This window comes from Cydia strobilella, chromosome 26 (assembly GCF_947568885.1).
Source record: "Cydia strobilella chromosome 26, ilCydStro3.1, whole genome shotgun sequence".
NCBI classification, from domain to species: domain Eukaryota; kingdom Metazoa; phylum Arthropoda; class Insecta; order Lepidoptera; family Tortricidae; genus Cydia; species Cydia strobilella.
The window spans coordinates 7,951,615-7,971,101 of record NC_086066.1 but is presented as its reverse complement, the minus strand read 5'-3'; the positions used below and the strand labels follow the sequence as shown (position 1 = coordinate 7,971,101).

Sequence of the window (19,487 nt, the reverse complement as noted above, 5' to 3'; positions counted from 1 at the left end):
TGAATGGCAATGCTAATGCGTTGAGCAAAATACTGGCCAGCCTTCTGGTCCCTTGTGGCGTCTATAAGGCGCGCCGCTATCTCTTTGTATACCCGGCGCGCGCTTGGCCCCCACGGCCCCAACGCCTCAAAAATATAACTGCTGCCAAAGGTGGCATATTTGCGGCGTTTGAGGTCTTCTGCCATGGACGCGGCACGACCAGCATCACTGCTGGTGCCCGGAAGGTGGGACGGCGCGAGGGTGTCAACGCATGTGGCATCCCAGACTAGAGGCCGTCTCATCCTCCAAGGCACCAACGTCATACCGTCAGGCCTCTTGCCATCGTCCCTAGCCAAACCTACGGGCTCGAGTACGGCCGGAACTTTGACGCTGACAAAGGCCCTTCGGATGACATTGTTGATGCTGGCGTGTCTAGGTATTCGTCCGGCGCTTCTGCCGCAGGAAAGCCCATGATGTCCATATCTGTCCACAATGGCACCAAGGCTTAAGGCTTTGCTTAATTTGGATCTGGGTCGATATGTGCAAGATAGTCCCCAAATATTTATTTATTTTAGCGTTTACATTAAGATCCATATTATCGAGGTTCCACTGTTTTTATTTTATTGCTATAGTATTTGCATTGCATAAATTTATTGGGTGACATTCGCTATTGTTGCATACTATAAATAATTGTTAATAATAATTGTTTGCTCAGACGCATGCGCTGCAACTGCATGTAAGAGTAATTATTGACAGTAGGGGGGTATATAAGGGGAGTAACTCGTAGTGTGATCATTATCTCAGGAACATTTGTCAGTAGTCAACAAGTCATAAATATTTCCACATCATGCAACTTTCTTGCCTCTTTCTCCTCGTCTTGGTAAGTGAATTTTTTTTTTTTTTTTCTGACTTCATATATAATTTTTATACAAGGTGTTCACGAAGAAACCGAAAGATTTTAACCACGCTTTTCTTAGGCCAAAAGAAGGAAAAAATTTAATAAGTTTAGGTAGAATTCACAAAAAAAATATTTTTTTTGTTTTTTTTTCGATTTTTCAGATGTATTTGTACATAAAAAGTAAATATTATTGGTAAACTTGTCACTTAAAATGGACTTTTACTTTTTTTTTGTAAAACGTAGTTTTTACAAAGTGTTACTTGTCACTTTTTGACATTTATCAATAAGGTTACTTAAACTACGCCCCACAGTGGCAACATCGACATCAAAAATGCGTTTTGCACTATGTAACAATAAAAACTTGTTTTTTTTTAATTGGATTTAACTCTGAAACTAGGCAAATTTCAGAAAAGTTTATAGGACATTTTAGTCTTTAAAAAAAAACATTTATTTCAGGTCTTACAAACCCATATTTTAACACATTACAAAAATTACAAAAAGAAAAATAGAAAATAAAAAATGAAAAATATAAAATAACATTGATAAAAATTCAAAATTAAAATTATACAATATTAATGAAAATAAAACTATGAAAACGGATTATATCGCGTATATTGAAATTATAATACACCCGTTGACCACGAACGCTGTAAAGAGTTCGAAACGTCGGGATGTATTATAAATTCAATATACGCGATATAATCCGTTTTCATAGTTTTATTTTATGAGTAACTATCGCGGTAACCGAAGACAATATTATATACAATATTAACCCTATCATTATTAACCCTACAAACATGCTTTTAATATGATTAGGAATACGCTGTTAAAATTATTCGGTATGTTCATGTTACACCGTGTATTACTAGCGACCCGCCCGGCTTCGCACGGGTTACACAAAACCTTCACAAATTATACACTAAAACCTTCCTCAAGTATTACTTTATTGATAGGTGAAAACCGCATCAAAATCCGTTGCGTAATTTCTTGGGTAGTCAGGAACTCTCTCCAATCTAAGCTCTGACCATAGAGTAACTTATACTAGAGCGGTACTTAACTGTCATAGTAAATTTTGTAACCCCAGTAAATTCACTGCCATCTATCGACACACTTTAAAACTAAAAATGAAGATTTATAAAAATACGATAAAATGTATTTAAATATGGATAAATGTTTTTTTTTATTTGCATTAATTATTTTTATGATTTTGACCTAATTTTTTTTCACTGATATGTGTTAAAATTGTTAAGTAACAAACGAAACCGTCAACGCCATCTATACGACAGTAGGCCAAAGCTAGTAGCGCCCTCTGAACGAGAATCAAATTTTCTTGATTATCGAGGCACGTTTTTTCCTTAGACTGTATCTATCTATTACGGAGTTATATCTATCTTTGCTCTGACATAGTTTTTTCTATGGAAGACTTATTTCTGTAAAAATGGCAAATACACTAAAGTAGAAATTCCATGTAGAATTAGACCAAGAAAAGTGCAGAGATTTTGACAGCACACGCAGCGCCAGTGTTATTTATACGTCATAATTTCATAGATGTTTGACGTTTAAGTGAAGTCAAATCAAAAAAGCATGGAGACTATATAAAGGAGCCCTATCTTTATGTATGAAAAGTGTCCATCAAAAAACAGTAATTAGGCGGCGCCACCATACACCGAAATACTACCAAAAACAAACTACGTAATATGGTCGGGTTATTTGTTGCCTTATATGGTTCATGTTATACTCATGACCCAGAGCCTAACTAGCGCCACCGGAGAGATTAGGAACTATTATTTAAAGCTGAAAGCGGTCACTTTTGCAACAATTCTGCCATATATAAGAGATTGGCATCCTTTCTATACCATCCATACAAAAAAGTTAAATATTGAACAAAAGACAATTTAATAAGGTATTAATTAGCTCATCAAACTTAAAGAAAAAATATGGTTGTCTGTAAAGTCGGTTTACGGACGATAATTTTGCGTAATAACGTCATAAGAAAACATTGATGGAAAATTGCATACTTTTAGTTACCATGGAAATCTGTCCACAACGTTTCCATGGAGATCTGTACATAACGTGACACTTTTTCGTGCATGCCACCGGTGTTCATCGATTTATAAGACGTTATCACGTCAAAAACTATATTTATGAGAAACACTTTCAGAAGATGCTGTCCAAAAAGTCTTAGGAGATATGTAATATCAAAGATAGATATAACTCCGTAATAGATGGATACAGTAAGGAAAAAACGTGCCTCGAAAATCACGAAAATTTGATTCTTGATCAGATGGCGCCACTAGTTTTGGCCTACTCTCGTATAGAGGGCGTTGATGGTTTCGTTTGTTATTTATAATTTTAACGCATATCAGTGAAAGAACATGGGTGAAAATCATATAAAAATAATTAATGTAAATAAAAAAATCATTTATCCACATTTAAATACACTTTAACGTATTTTTATAAATCTTCATTTTTAGTTTTAAAGTATGTCGATAGATGGCAGTGAATTTACAGTGGTTACAAAATTTACTATGACAGTACCGCTCTATCTTATTATATCCTCTTTGGTAATATAAAAGGCGAAAACTTGAATTCGCCCTTTATTTTAAATACGATTGTATGTATTTGATTTTATACAATAGTATCTATACATTACTATAACAAATGCACTACTTAAATTTTTTTACATTATATAATGGAAAATTCACATAATGTGCTGCCACTATTTTCCGAAATTACTTATATTTATATATATCGTCTGCCTTCATGTGCTTACCGTGGGGCTGTCAATTTGTGTAAAAATGTCCTATTAATATTTATTTATATTATTTTTCGATTCCATGACAAGTGTAACGCGAATCACTATTTTATTGAGTGTTAATATTACCTATAATGCTGCTTTAAGAGGAAAAGGGTCGATATTTCCTCCCTGGCTATTAACATTATTGAAAATATTTGAATGCTTCGTCGCTTGATAAAAAAAAATATTTAGGAGGAAATCGTATAGGTGTAAGTAGTCAAATACCTTTCGCGTCACATGATTTCTATCCCTCCGCATCACATGCCCGTACTACTAGGCGATTTGCATGATCTTAACTTATCAGTTATGGGTGCAACTTTTAGGCTTCCTCTTACATATTCATTCCTTATTTTATCTATTCTAGCCTACATATTAGGTAAAAGGTTGAAATTGACATTATATAGGTATCAATATTTTTGACATAAACTTACAATCGTTTTAAGCATGTATATTATTATTGTATATTTAATTTTAATTTTATAAATTTTGGTAAAATAAAATCAGTTATGGACTTTATAAATAACTATATATTATATAATACAACTATGAAATTATTAAAAGTTAAATAAGACACTGTCAAATATATTGTACATATATAAATTAATCTTTAGATTTAAGATAATTGCCTTGCCCTACCAGGGCCCATGTGAAACTATTATATATGTAACACCTGTGTACCATGGATGCAATAAATAAATATGAAATATGAAATAAACGTACTAGTGCTCGACATGCTAATGCCCAATAGATGACACCCTGCTGTTACCTCTATTGACAATGATTTAAGTTTAAAGATGACATGTAAGTACTGGGACGTCTGGGACCATGACGAGCACTAGTACGTTTACCTTATAAAAAAAAAACATTTATTCCAGACTAAAAGGTCCATATATGGTTAGCAAACATTACAATCTTATTACTAGTGTTAGTACCGCATAAAAACTAAAACTAAAGCTAAAAACTAGACGGCGAGTGCAATGGGGCCATTTTCGCTAAAAACTAAAAATTGCAAAACACTAAAGTTGCGATGAATTACGCGACCCCGCAGTGTCAGGAAGCCGCCGCGGCCGCCGGAACTTGATACCTTTCGGCCAAAACTCCTTGTTGAAGGTCGCTAGACGTTCAGACGGAACAAAACACTGTTTAACATTATAAATGGTTCTAGGTGGCCTGCGTGGCGGGTGCGCCCAGTTCCGACTGCGACGACAACAGCGCCGACGGAGGTAAGTATTATATATTACTTTTCTCAAACATGCTATACATACATGCTATATATTGATATTACGTTTTTTATATTAGGTTGGGAAGTATTACGTTTCAGGCGCGGCTAGACGAGAGGTCTGTAATGAAATTTCATACAAAGTTGCAGGCCTAGGCCGGGAAGTGGCTTTTTTTAAATTCTATTTCACATATAATTGTGGCACAGCATCATGGCATTCAGCCATTAAAAAAAAACTATAAGCAATATTTGCTTTTTGGTTCGTTTATGACATTCTGCCAATACGCCTATTAAAAAAAAAAACAATAAACGATATTTGATTGATTTATATAGTTGGTCAAGCGTCAAGCAAATCTTGTCAGTAAATAAGAACAAAAAAAACTATACTCGTCCTTTTCTTTTGGGTGTTAGTACTAGTGTAAGACAAAGATAGTATGATTCTCTCTGTCTATGTTTGAAATAAGACAGTCCTTTGACAAACTATATACCTATATTTGCCTATATTAAACGTTTGAGAAAAGCACTATACATACATCGGGGTGAAAACGGGTTGTCGGCCTCATAACTATCCGGCCTCACTACGTTCGGCCGTATATTCTATTCGGCCGGCAACCCCTTCCTTCCCGGCCTCTGTAATAATGTACTATTATATATAGCCTCCACAGTACTGATGTGCGGTCGGAAAGTTTAAAGAATTTCGGAAACTTCTCATAATTTTGTACAGGAATTGAAAATTTTCATTTCCAAAATGGATGGCAGCGCCATCTGTCACACCGCCTCCTAGCCTAGTCGGTTTCATGCCCTACGAAGTAAGAGGTTCCGGGTTCTAATCCCGGACTTGTACAAATAAAATGCCCTCATTTATTTGTTTTTATTAAAAATATTTGTTCCCGAGTTATGGATGTTATCTATATACATACATAGGTATTGTAGGTAGTAAGCACGTGCGGTTTTACTTAAGAATAGACAAAGGATGAGCCGTTCGAGGCCAGCTACAAATCAAACGACTATACATGTAATATATCTATCTAAGTATGTATATCGTCGTATTATATCCACAGTAAAAGCATAGAGTAACTTATACTAGAGCGGTACTGTCATAGTAAATTTTGTAACCCCAGTAAATTCACTGCCATCTGTCGACACACTTTAAAACTTAAAATGAAGATTTATAAAAATACGATAGAATGTATTTAAGTATAGATTAATGATTTTTTTTATTTGCATTAATTATTTTTATGATTTTGACCCATGTTCTTTCACTGATATGCGTTAAAATTGTTAAATAACAAACGAAACCGTCAACGCCATCTATACGACTGTAGGCCAAAACTAGTAGCGCCCTCTGAACGAGAATCAAATTTTCTTGATTTTCGAGGCACGTTTTTTCCTTAGACTGTATCCATCTATTACGGAGTTATATCTATCTTTGGTAAAAGCTTTGCTTTATAGTTTGGGGCTAAGTAGGTAGATCTGTGTAAGACTGCCATTTTTAGGGTTCCGTACATAAAGGCTTGAACCAAAAACCGGCATGTGTGAGTCGGACTCGCGTTCCAATTGTTCCGTACATAACACAACTTAAACAATGTATTTTTTATGTGAAAGAGGTGAAATGTCTTTCAAAAATCCGTAGGGGTCGGATCAAAAACGAAGTAATTAAGTCCGACTCACGCTTGACTGCACATTTCTAATAGGTTTTGCCTATAATTTATAGGTAAAGAACTATTTTGTGTATTATTTTCAAAATTTTAGACCCCGTAGTTTCGGAGATAAAGGGGAGGGGGGATGAAATGGTCATTTATTGTCAATTTTCTTGAATAACTTCCAAACTGTTTATCCTAAAATTATTAAAAATATATACTTGACATTCTCACAATGAGCTCTTTTATTTGATATATAACACGATATAGTTTGAATAACTAAATTTATTAATTTTCTCATTTATCCCCCAAAAGTGCCCCCAATGTTTAAAATTCATTTGTTTACGTTACATGTCCGTCTTTGGGTCATAAACTTACATATGTATACAAATTTCAACTTAATTTGTCCAGTAGTTTCGGAGAAAATAGGCTGTGACAGACGGACAGACAGACAGACAGACGCACGAGTGATCCTATAAGGGTTTCGTTTTTTGCTTTTGAGGTATATAATATAAACCGAAATAAATATATATTTTCCAAAATGGCGGAACCTTGGGGGTTGTGAGGTGTAGGTACAGATCACTGAGCGCCACTAGTTAGGTATTGTGTTAGATTGTGATTGAAAATAATTAATTATTTATTATTATGTTAATAATTATGAAATTGATAATTTAATGAATACCTATATTAGGTAATCCGTATTTTTTGACATTTAGATTTTTATTCTAGAAAGTTTCTAGACTAGTATTTTTTTATACAATTTTGGTGTTTGACGATCCTTTTGTGAAATTCTTATTATTAAGTTTTTATTATTATTTTGTTTTTAAGAATAATAATAACTGCATCAATAAATTGCTTTGATATTTAGATTAAGGTAATATTTGTAAAACTTGACAATTTAAAAGTGCTTGTTGCTAGGCCTATTTGAATAAAAAATATTTTGACTTTGACTTTGACTTAAGATTGTCTCATAATATTTATTTATTCCCAGGTGTTGCAGGCGGTAGTAGTCCCCTAGGAGGCGGAGGAGGCGGAGGATCTGGTGGAGGTAATAATAGTTATTACTTCTCGTGCAACGGGTGCAAATGTATTTTTCTTCTCGTGTGTTTGCACCCTTGTATAACACAAAACTTTTCACCTCACTATAGCGAGGAAAGTGCAACATCCACAGGCGTTAGATCATCTTCATCACTGTAATCACTCATTTTTTACGATATTATAACAGAAAACTCTGGAAGTTGTGTATTTTTACGCGAGTCGGGAGAAAAATTTAATATTTTTTTTATACATTTTCAATTTTAGTTTTAATCATGTGCAGAGATGGCAGTAATTTTACTGTGACAAAAAAATTATATGACAGTAACCCTCTATCCTATATATGTGATATTTTCTATAAAAAGGGACCTTATTGTCGATGGCGCTTACGCCATTATTAATGATGCTCCGATATAAGTACAATGCCGCGGGACGCTGTGTGCGGCGTAAGCGCCATCGACAATAAGGTCCCTTTTCATAGAAAATGCCCCATATTCTCTTTGTAATTACCTACGCGTGAGACAGATATAGGAATAGGCTGGTCAATGTACCAAATTCATCCTTCAGCATCCTTAATTTACAGATGTAGTGCATAATTCTTTTTACCTTAGCAGCTCGAACAAGCCTACTTTCGTCACTCCCTGGAGTGAGGAAAGTGCGACTTTTCTCACTCCAGGGAGTGAAACAAAGTAGCTTTTTAATTTAGTGAAGGCCATGAACTGCCACTTCATACTTTTATTACTTTTTTTTTTCTTGTCTTATTCTGTGTAATTCGAAATACATTTTAACCTTTAATATGTTCTCACTACTGAGATGAAAAATTATGTGTGCAACACGAGAGCAAAGTTATTTTACATCTCGTGTTTTTGAGTCCCTCGCTACGCTCAAGATTCTAACTTAGAATCACTCGCTTCGCTCGTGATTCGATTATAGAACCTTTCGCTTTTTCGGGACTCAAAATAAACACTCGCAAGAAAAACCAACTTTCCTCTCTTGTTGCACAAATAACTATTTCCATCGTATTTTCACGGAAACGTACTTGTGCCGCTTTGTAAAACATTTTTTTTTCATCAAACCCACGTGTGGGGTATCTATGGATAGGTCGTCAAAAATAATATTGAGGTTTCTAATAAAAAAAAATTCTAAACTGAATAGTTTGCGCGAGAGTCACTTCCAAAGTGGTAAAATGTGTCCCCCCCCCCCCCTTCGCTGTAACTTCTGAAATAAGAGAATGATAAAACTAAAAAAAAATATATGATGTACATTACCATGCAAACTTCCACCGAAAATTGGTTTTAACGAGATCTACTGAGTAGTTTTTTTTTAATACGTCATAAATCGTAAACCGCAATTTACCTTTCATTCAATCAACTCGAATATAAAAAAGTACGGAACCCTCGCACTTGGCCGGTTTTTTATAATTTGGTTTTTCAATATGTGTATCAGGCATCGTTGGAACTCTGCTCGATGGCTTAATTGGCGGCGGCGGCTCTTCCGGCGGTGGCGGCTCTTCCGGCGGTGGCGGCTCTTCCGGCGGTGGCAGCTTGTTAAACGGTAGGCATTTTGTAATCTTGTAAACCTTTTTCCTTGCGTTATCTCGGCATTTTGCTACGACCCTGGGGTCCGCTTGACAACTAATCCCATGAATTGACGTAGGCGACTGCCATCTGAGCTTCCAACCAAGACGGGAAACTAGGCCTTATTAAGATTAGTCCGGTTTCCTCACGATGTTTCGATATCAAATGGTATTTCGTACATAAGTTCCGAAAAACTTATTGGTAAGAGCCGGGGTTTGAACCCGTGACCTCCGTGTCAGGCTCAGGAGTGTCAGGCCCTTGGTTGTGACAGATTTTATCAAATGCTTTGGCAAAATCGGTATACAGAGCATCTACAGTGTGTCCATCCTTCATGGCGCCTAGCACTACTCCCGTAAATGTCAATGAATTAGTTTCTACTGTTTCTACACACCGTCTTTAAAGAAACCATGTTGACATGTGGTTATGTAATGTTTAACGAATTCAAAAAGCTGTCCCTAATAAGTTTCTCAAGAATTTTACTAAAATGACAGAGTATAGAGATAGGTCGGTACTTTTCTACAGTATGCCGCAAATGCAGAATACCCCAGTTCGATGCCCTGGACACTGGTTGCGTTGATCACTTTTTCTTTCGTACACGACATAGCTATTTCAGTTTATTTTATATAGTAGTGTTTTACTTAAAACAACACAATTAATTTTAATTAAAATACGTTTTTTTTGCAGTTAAGGCTCTGAACAACCCTAAAATAGGCGTTTCACCAGTCGTAAAACGTAAGTGACAACACACACATTACTCCTATTTCTGGACAGTTTGCCGTTCGGGCATCTATCTATTGGTCAAATTTAATGTGACTACCGCCAAAACATTATACAGGAACATTACTATCTGCCTGATCTTACGATCGGCCGCCGACATACCTATTACCAAAGATAGATATAACTCCGTAATAGATGGATACAGTCTAAGGAAAAAACGTGCCTCGAAAATCAAGAAAATTTGATTCTCGTTCAGAGGGCGCTACTAGCTTTGGCCTACTGTAGTATAGATGGCGTTGACGGTTTCGTTTGTTATTTAACTATTTTAACACATATCAGTGAAAGAACATGGGTCAAAATCATAAAAATAATTAATGCAAATAAAAAAAATCATTTATCCATATTTAAATACATTTTATCGTATTTTTATAAATGTTCATTTTTAGTTTTAAAGTGTGTCGATAGATGGCAGTGAATTTACTGGGGTTACACAATTTACTATGACAGTACCGCTCTAGTATAAGTTACTCTATGCTATTACAAAGCATAATAAGTTTCAGTACCTAAGCTTTTAATTTTTTTGTTTTTTTTACAGTCCTCTCAAGCGAACAAGGTGGTGGAGGTGAGTAAACGTATAAGTTTATTTTTTAAGTTAGTCATCATCATGTATACAGGGCCTTTAGGGGCATATAATATGTTCAAGTAATAAAATATCTAGTCACAATGTCCTACTACCGATAAGTCCAAATGTGTTATTGTTCTAAAGTCAAAAAGTCAAGGTGTCATAATGTCCTTTGTCATAATGCCCCACTGCCAGAATGACCAGGAGTCATAATGTCTAGTGTCAAAAAGTTCATATGTTATAGGGAGCGTGCATAAACTCTAGGGGGCAGCACAGGAGACGTCAGATTTTTGGCGCGACGCGTAATTGTGTAGTTACTCATTGTATTGTATTGTAGTTCGGGCGATTTTCCGCAACTCGAAGACTGGCGCCTATTTTGCGTGTAGTTGCTCATGAAATAAAACTATGAAAACGGATTATATCGCGTATATTGAATTTATAGTATATCCCCAATATACGCGATATAATCCATTTTCATAGTTTTATTTGGTTAACATGTTACAGCGTCTACTGGAAATGGCAAAAACAAGAATTCGAAAAAGGACAGCTCCGGCGGCGCTAGCGGCAATACCGACAGCACCGGTAATATATTTAATAATATTTATCTATATAAGTACCTATGTTTACCGTAGTATAGCCATAGTACAAGCTTTACTTATTTTGGGGCTACGTCGGTCTGTGTAAGTGTACTCAGATATTTATTTTAATTGCATTTCATATAGCCTCCTAAGATCCAGAAGCAGTTGTTTTGTTTTTGAATTTGGAACTCTTGGTTACTCTATTAAAGGTCAAAACAGATTGTGGAATATAACAATCATTTATACATACATACATACATTTATACGCGGGGTTTAAGGAGAATAAGTTATAAACTAATATGCTGCAAATGCAAAATACGCTAGTTTGATCCCAGCCCTGGACACTGGATGCTTTGGTCACTTTCTGTTTCGTACACGACATAGCTATTCCAGTTTATTTTATATAGTAGTGTTTTGCTTCAAACAACACACAAAATATTTCAATTAAAGTACGATTTTGTGCAGTTGGAGCTCTGACCTTAATTTAGACCTTGTCCCAAAAATAAACGACAAGTGACAACACACACAGTACTCCTATTTCTGGACAGTTTGCCGTTCGGGCATCTGAAGCAACCTAACGAACCTATCCTACTTATTGGTTTAATTTTAATGTGTCTACCGCCAAAACATTATACAGGAACATTACGATCTGCCTGATCTTAAGCCAGGATTACACTTGTAAGTTTTACTTACGTAAGTAGGGACACAGCTATACTACAGAATGAGATATGAATATCGTTATCTCATTCTAGCAAATAGCTTTGTCCCTACTTACGTAAGTAAAACTTACAAGTGTAATCTTGGCCTTACGATCATGATATTACAAAGAATAATACGTTTCAGTAAGCTTTTAATTTTTTTGTTTTTTTCACAGTCCTCTCAAGCCAACAAGGTGGTGGAGGTGAGTAAACGTATAAGTTTATTTTTTAAGTTAGTCATCATCATCATCACGTATACAGGGCCTTCAGGGGCATATAATATGTCCAAGTAATAAAATGTCTAGTCTCAATGTCCTACTACCGATAAGTCCAAATGTGTTATTGTTCTAAAGTCAAAAAGTCAAGGTGTCATAATGTCCTTTTGCCATTAAGTCAAACTGTCATAATGCCCCACTGCCAGAATGACCAGGAGTCATAATGTCTAGTGACAAAAAGTTCATATGTGTGTGTGTGTGTGTGTGTGTTCATATGTGTCTGTGTGTATCTCCTACTGGCAAAATGCCCAGGTGACAAAATGTCGACTTTTCAATCAAATGGGCCAAATATTTGTTTATGATAAAGTGTAATTCCTGAGTGGACGCTCAAAGCGGAGCGTTCGGCGGGGCGTGCAGCGTCGCGTCGGGCTCACAAGTGATTTGAGCAGCGTGCACTAAGGCCGCTCTTATAGGTTTGCATTTGTTTGATATGCACGCCGCACACCTTGCCCCGCTGCACGCTCAACTCGAGCGTCCAATCAGGCCTTACACATAGATGTATCAGCGATTAGTATATTCAATATGTTGATTATTGTTATCGCCCAGGGGAAAATAAGTAACAATAAAAAACCGGCCAAGTGCGAGTCAGACTCGCGCACTAAGGGTTCCGTACCATTACGCAAAAAACGGCAAAAAAAATCACGTTTGTTACAACAAACATGATATTTGAACTTAAATATTTATTTTATTCTGTTTTTAGTATTTGTTGTTATAGCGGCAACAGAAATACATCACCTGTGAAAATTTCAACTGTCTAGCTGTCACGGTTCATGAGATATAGCCTGGTGACAGACGAACAGACAGACAGACAGCGGAGTCTTAGTAATAGGGTCCCGTTTTTACCCTTGGGTACGGAACCCTAAAAAATATACTTGGCTTGGAAACTACCTCGTAAAAAATTTATGATATTATCTTGATGATAGTTTGGCACTGTATTTATTTATTTGGTTAACATGTTACAGAGTCTGGAGATGGCCAAAAGAATAAAAGACAAGAACAAACAAGAGAGAAACAGGGCAGCTACGGCAGCGGGCTCGGCAACGGAAGCTCCAGAGACAAAAGTATGTGATACTTCAGGGCGTCCGCAAGCTGACGCGGGTGCACGGACGCGGGTGCCATTGTAGGTAAAATACGTCGCACGCGTCCGCGCCAGTTAGCAACGCTCAATACGCTCATCCCGCTCCGTGTGCAACCGCAACAGCTAGCGGACGCCCTCAGTATTTACCATTTATACTCTTGAGCGTCATTTCACTAATTAGTAATATTCATTCACATGGGCTCGCTAATGTATTTCGACATTTGATCTTTGGTAGCACGAGGTTCGTTAGCAAGTTTTCTATTTACGACGGAAGACGTTAGTATACATACAATGTAGTAACGGCCTTCTATAGCCCAGTCGGTAGTGACCCTGCCTGCGATGCAGCAGGTACCGGATTCGAATCCCGGTAAGGGCATTTATTTGTGTGCATACCACAAATCTTGTTTCCGAGTTAGGTATGTTATCTGTATGTAGTATATTTATCTATAGAAGTACCTATGTATATAGTTGTACAGACATAGTATAAGCTTTACTAAATTTGGGGCTAGGTCGATCTGCGTAAGTGTCCTCAGATATTTATTTATTTTTATTGCATTTCATATAATAGCCATCAACATATTGATGATTAGGTAAAGTGTTATCGCCCAGGATAAAATAACTAACATAAATATATTTGGCTTGAAAACTTAATCGTAAAAATCTTATGATACTATCTTGATGCTAGTTTGGCACTGTATTTATTTATTTTGTTAACATGTTACAGAGTCTGGAGATAGCCAAAAGAATAAAAGACAAGAACAAACTACAGAGAAACAGGGCAGCTACGGCAGCGGCCTCGGCAACGGAAACTCCAAAGAAAAAAGTATGTGATACTTCAGGGCGTCCGCAAGCTGACGCGGGTGCACGGACGCGGGTGCCATTGTAGGTAAAATACGTCGCACGCGTCCGCGCCAGTTAGCAACGCTTATCCCGCTCCGTGTGCAACCGCAACAGCTAGCGGACGCCCTCAGTATTTACCATTTATACTGTTGAGCGTCATTTCAATAATTAGTAATATTCATTCGCATGGGCTCGCTAATGTATTTCGACATTTGATCTTTGGTAGCACGAGGTTCGTTAGCAAGTTTTCTATTTACGACGAAAGACGTAAGTATACATACAATGTAGTAACGGCCTTCTATAGCCTAGTAGGTAGTGACCCTGCCTGCGAAGCAGCAGGTACCGGATTCGAATCCCGGTAAGGGCATTTAAGTGTGTATATCACAAATATTTGTTTCCGAGTTAGGGATGTTATCTATATGTAGTATATTTATCTATAGAATTACCTATGTATATCGTCGTATACCCGCTCGCTTCGCTTAATTTGGGGCTAGGTGGATCTGTGTAAGAGTGTCCTCAGATATTTATTTATTTTTATTTCATTTCATATAATAGCCTTCTGAGACCCAAAAGCAGTTGTTTTGTTCTTGAATTTGCCTCGGCCAGAATGACCAGGTATCATAATGTCTATAATGTCAAAAAGTTCGTATGTTTATAATCCCCTACTGACAAAATGTCCACTTTTCAATAAAATGGTTCAAATATTTGTTTATGAGAAAGATGTAGCTACGATCACTGTATATAAGTATTGGACAAATATATTTTTTTTATTCAATATGTTGATTAGGTAAAGTGTTATCGCCCAGGAAAAAATAACTAACAAAAATATATTTAGCTTAAAAACTTAATCGTAAAAATCTTATGATACTATCTTGATGCTATATAGTTTGGCAATGTATTTATTTATTTGGTTAACATGTTACAGAGTATAAACAACACGAACAAACAACAAAGAAACAGGACGACTCCGACAGCGGCACCAGCGAAGAGTGCTCCAAAGACGAAAGTATGTGTCTATGTGACACTTCAGGGCGTCCGTTAGCTGACGCGGGTGCACGTAGCGGGCGCACGGACGCGGGTGCCATTGTAGGTAAAATCCGTCGCACGCGTCCGCGCCAGTTAGCAACGCTCACGGCCCGGCCACGACATCGCGCGGCGGCGGCAACAACGAGCGGCGGCCATGGAGCGAGACAGCGATCAGACCTTTCGTTCCCATCTATGGCCGCCGCTCGCCGCTACCGCCGCCGCGCGATGTCGTGGCCGGGCCTCATACTCGTAGTATTTTTCGTTAACCCGCTCACCCGCTCCGTGCATCCGCACCACCTAGCGGACGCCCTCAGTATTTATAATGTTTACTTTAGAGCGTAATTTCAAGCAAAGCTAATAGGAGCAAACAATTAAAATATAGGCTATACTCCTCAAACTGACCAACATTTGTTCAACGACTTTTAAAAATAACTGGCACGATAAAGGCGACTCTCCCCACCGTTAATGATAGGGTAAGCGAAGCGCCGACCGCCATAACGCCCATAACGTACCTTTTATGTATGGAAATGGTTACGGGAGCAAAATGACATATTTACGGCGAGGGCTTACATTGAATCTTGAACAAAGCGAAGGATTCTATAATTGAATCCTGAGCGTAGCGAGGGATTCTAAAATAGAATCCTGAGCGTAGTGAGGGATTCAAGTGTTAACGCGGCGTTACGCCCAAGGTGGAAATAATTTTGCTACCATGTGACACATACTGTTTTTCACATCACCTATGACGAAACTGTTATGTTCCAAAATATTATTTAACCTAAAAAAATTGTATGCAAAAAAGAAAAAAAATCTGGTCCCAGAACAGAAAAGTGCCACTTTGATCCCTCCTAGCAGGGAAGAAAAGTGCTACTTTGATCTCTCCTAGCGGGGAAGAAAAGTGCCACTTTGATCCCTCCTAGCGGGGAAGAAAAAGCCCTTTTTCGAATACCTAGGTGATGTGAAAAAATCATTTGGCATTTGAGGATGTACGATTTTCACCTCCTGTTCTGCCAGAATGTATGAGAAAACCATTTTTTTCGATTTCGGGTTCGTTCCTATAGTAAAAGTCGCTGTTTGTATACACCTTCGTTTAAAAAGTTGCCTAAATAGTCACAGAAATTCTCATGTGCAAGTCGATGCTATGCTATGTGTATAAGCTTTATATAATTAAGGCGGTTCCCTGAGCCAGAAGGCGAAAAATCTCCTTATATGATCCTGTTTTTCTAAGAGGCGTTGATATTCGTAGACGTGGAAAAAATATATGTAGTTCTTGACTATATTATCTTTAATATCATAGCTTCCGATACACGAATTATGACACTTCGCTCGATACAATTAATTCCCAAAGTAACCTCTAACTCGGACTTTTAATCCAACTTTACTCGGTTATTTATTATGTGATACTATAAATAAAAAAAGAAGAAAAAACAATCTTAACTTAAGTAATAATTTCATAGCTTTCGATATTCCAGGGTAACGTTTTTAAAATAAATAAAAATCGACAAAATTCGATCAAAATTGACACTTGGCGCGCATGATCTTTCCCGTTCTTTCTTGCGAAATGTGACAGAGACAGCGGCAAACCGACGGAATGGCCTTAATGTCATTACCGGGTCTAACGCGATTAAATTTCATTACTTTACCTTTTTCCGACGTTTCAACTAGGTTGCAATAGCTGTGGTCCCGGAAGACTGGATATTGGTAAACAACACTAAACTACCCGACATTAGTTTATATAAATGTTCGGGGTAGACAAATAAATTTATCTACCCGTTTCTCGACGGCACGACACGCAACACTTACAATATCCGCGCACTGGTCCGAAGATAGATCCCTTGGTTTCAACATCTGAATCACTGGTCCCCAACTTGACGATAATTTGTACCAGTCTTGTCTGTTGAAATGTTTCGATTGTTTAATCGCGTTAGAAAACGCGAGAGTTTAATAGTAGTTTATGTGACTGCTACATAATGAAAGGCATTAAAACTCGAGTGTGGGTTTATGAAACGAACGTAGTGAGTTTCATAATAGAATCACACGAGTGTTGTAATGCCTAATTATTCAATTCAATTCAATTCAATTCAATATGTTTAATTCGGGCAAAAACATTACATTATATTTTGTACAGTTACATAAACTGCATTATCTACACACATATTATAAACTTTCTATGATATATTCACTAACCTCATATTACAGCCGACATTGGGGCATAGTTGCTCTCTGGCGGAATTCGCGGATATGAGGTGGCGTCTCCGAAATATCTTTATCGCACATTTTACACGAAACTTCACTAGTTACTTTAAAAACAACAAAACAAATTATTTTTTACTTCCACTCATTAAAAGATAAACTGCACGTCAAATGGCGGCAAAGAAAACTTTTTTCACGCATGTCACGCATCCGTAGTTTTTTTAAAATTCAGAGACAAACTAGAGTGGGGGGTCGATTGCCATATGTATGTATGTATGTATGTAAACACTTTATTGTACATAAGACAGATTACAAACACGATAAAAGAACAAATATATACAATGTACAAAGGCGGACTTATCCCTATAAGGGATCTCTTCCAGTCAACCTTTGATCAATTGAGAATGAAACAATAAACAGATCAAGATAGACAAACGAACACTATGAACAGAAAGTAAATTATGGTTCAATTATTACAAACGTAAATAATTAAAACCTGTAATCTAGAATATAAAATAAACATATATATACATATATATACAATATATATCCATATAAACACAAATATATACCCATAAATATATATATATATATACATATATATATATATTATCACAACTAAATAAATAATCTTATCCATATCGTTCGATACCAACTAACAAGCGAGATTTGTCAAATTTGTATGCAATTGACATTTCATTTCGAATAAAACGTCATCTCGACTGATATTAGAATAGAGGTCAAATCAAATTTCTTTGTTTTTCAGAGATGTTCGAAATTTAAATAAAATAATGTTATCGAAATGTTGTTATTTAGCAATAATAACATTTTCACAGATAAAAAATTTGCTGTAACAAAACAGTTTATCTTAATGTTGGCCATTATTTACGGATTTTAGTCATAGTCATAGTCATATCATTTGTTGCATACATATATATATATATATATTAAGGCATCATAGAGGGTTTATGATATGTGTGTAGATAAAGTGTTATATAAGTTAATTTGTATGTTTTAATTTGTTTTTAGATGCCGATGGATACGATGACTAGAGGCGGCCTTAAGGAGAGGGAAGCGTTGCGATGTTCGCTGTAGCTTCATAGTTTTAATTTTAGTTCTGCATTATTTTTCAATATTTTCCTACATTAATTACTCTATTTTAATAAAAGAAAAAAAAGAAGTAATAAATAATAATTTAACCATTAAATAATACAAAAAGAACTTGCCCATGACGCTTGTTGACTAACTATAGGTTAAATTATTATTCAAGTGTTCCGTTTTCTGTTTCTGAGCTTTTTCAAATTCAAAATATTTTTGTAGTTTTGTGTAGAATGCATTTTGGAAATAAATTATTTTGGTATCATTATTATTGCTTTCATTTCTATACCTAATATAGTATGTATAAAGTAACGTAAATTCTGAATGCGAGATTTCTTCTAGGTTTTTGTTCTATCACACTAGGGAAGATGATTGATGTAGTCAAAGTCAATATTATTCTTTATTCAAATAGGCCTAGCAACAAGCACTTTTAAATTGTGCTATATTAGTAATATGGCGTAATGAGCCAGGAAATGAATGCTCAATAAAGTTATAGAGGGAATTAAATGCTTGGAACACAATTTTTGACTTCTTAGCGTTGTTTGGACTAGTTAGGAGGTGAACATATCAAAAGTCCCTGGCTGTATCCCTGGTGCTGGGGGGAGGGGTTTTTGAAGATTCCATTTTTCGGTTTTTCGATTATATCTCGTAAACTATAGTTAGGCCAACAAAAGTCTGCAGAGATTTTGACAGCACACGCAGTGCCAGTGTTATTATAGTTCATAATAACACTGTTATTATAGGTCTAATAATAGGTAACTAAAATTAAGTATTCTTGCAAATGAATGATATTGATTGATTGATTGGTTTAATTTCATAGAAGTTTGACGCCTAAAATAACACCTGCACGGCGTGGGCTATCAAAATCTCCAGACTTTTCTTGGTTTTCTTGGTTTAGCCTGTGGGGTAGCACGCAGCGGGCGTACAGCGACCTACGAGTGCAATACAACAACGATTTCAGGATGCTGATGGGGCTGCCTCGTCACTGTAGCACCTCCGGGATGTTTGCGCAGGCGCAAGTCGACGGCTTTGCGGCCATCATGCGGAAGCGGTGCCTCTTTACTTAGCCGCTGGGGCAGCGCTAACAGTATCATGATGGCGTTGTTGGATAGGTGGGACTCCCCTCTGCTGCAGCAGTGGACAAAACTCCACACTGCAGTAAAATAGGTTCATTTATACTTAGGTATGTAGGTTAAGATTAGTTTTGTAATTCTTCTAAC

The 19,487-nt window shown here is 36.6% G+C and overlaps 1 protein-coding gene and 1 long non-coding RNA gene across 2 annotated transcripts; both read left to right on the top strand.

Annotated features, from left to right (window-relative positions):
- Nucleotides 1-742: 742 nt before the first annotated feature.
- LOC134753380 (uncharacterized) lies at nt 743-7,549 on the top strand. The gene is made up of 3 exons (XR_010128821.1): nt 743-859; nt 4,840-4,897; nt 7,525-7,549. It is a non-coding gene; the product is annotated as an uncharacterized LOC134753380 (long non-coding RNA).
- Nucleotides 7,550-7,843: 294 nt separating this feature from the next.
- Nucleotides 7,844-18,264, top strand: LOC134753075 (keratin, type I cytoskeletal 9-like). The gene is made up of 9 exons (XM_063688837.1): nt 7,844-7,859; nt 9,015-9,122; nt 10,458-10,484; nt 10,989-11,066; nt 11,937-11,963; nt 12,998-13,096; nt 13,838-13,936; nt 14,879-15,039; nt 18,199-18,264. Exons 1-9 carry the CDS (start codon nt 7,844-7,846, stop codon nt 18,262-18,264), a joined length of 681 nt encoding a protein of 226 aa, XP_063544907.1.
- Nucleotides 18,265-19,487: the final 1,223 nt, after the last annotated feature.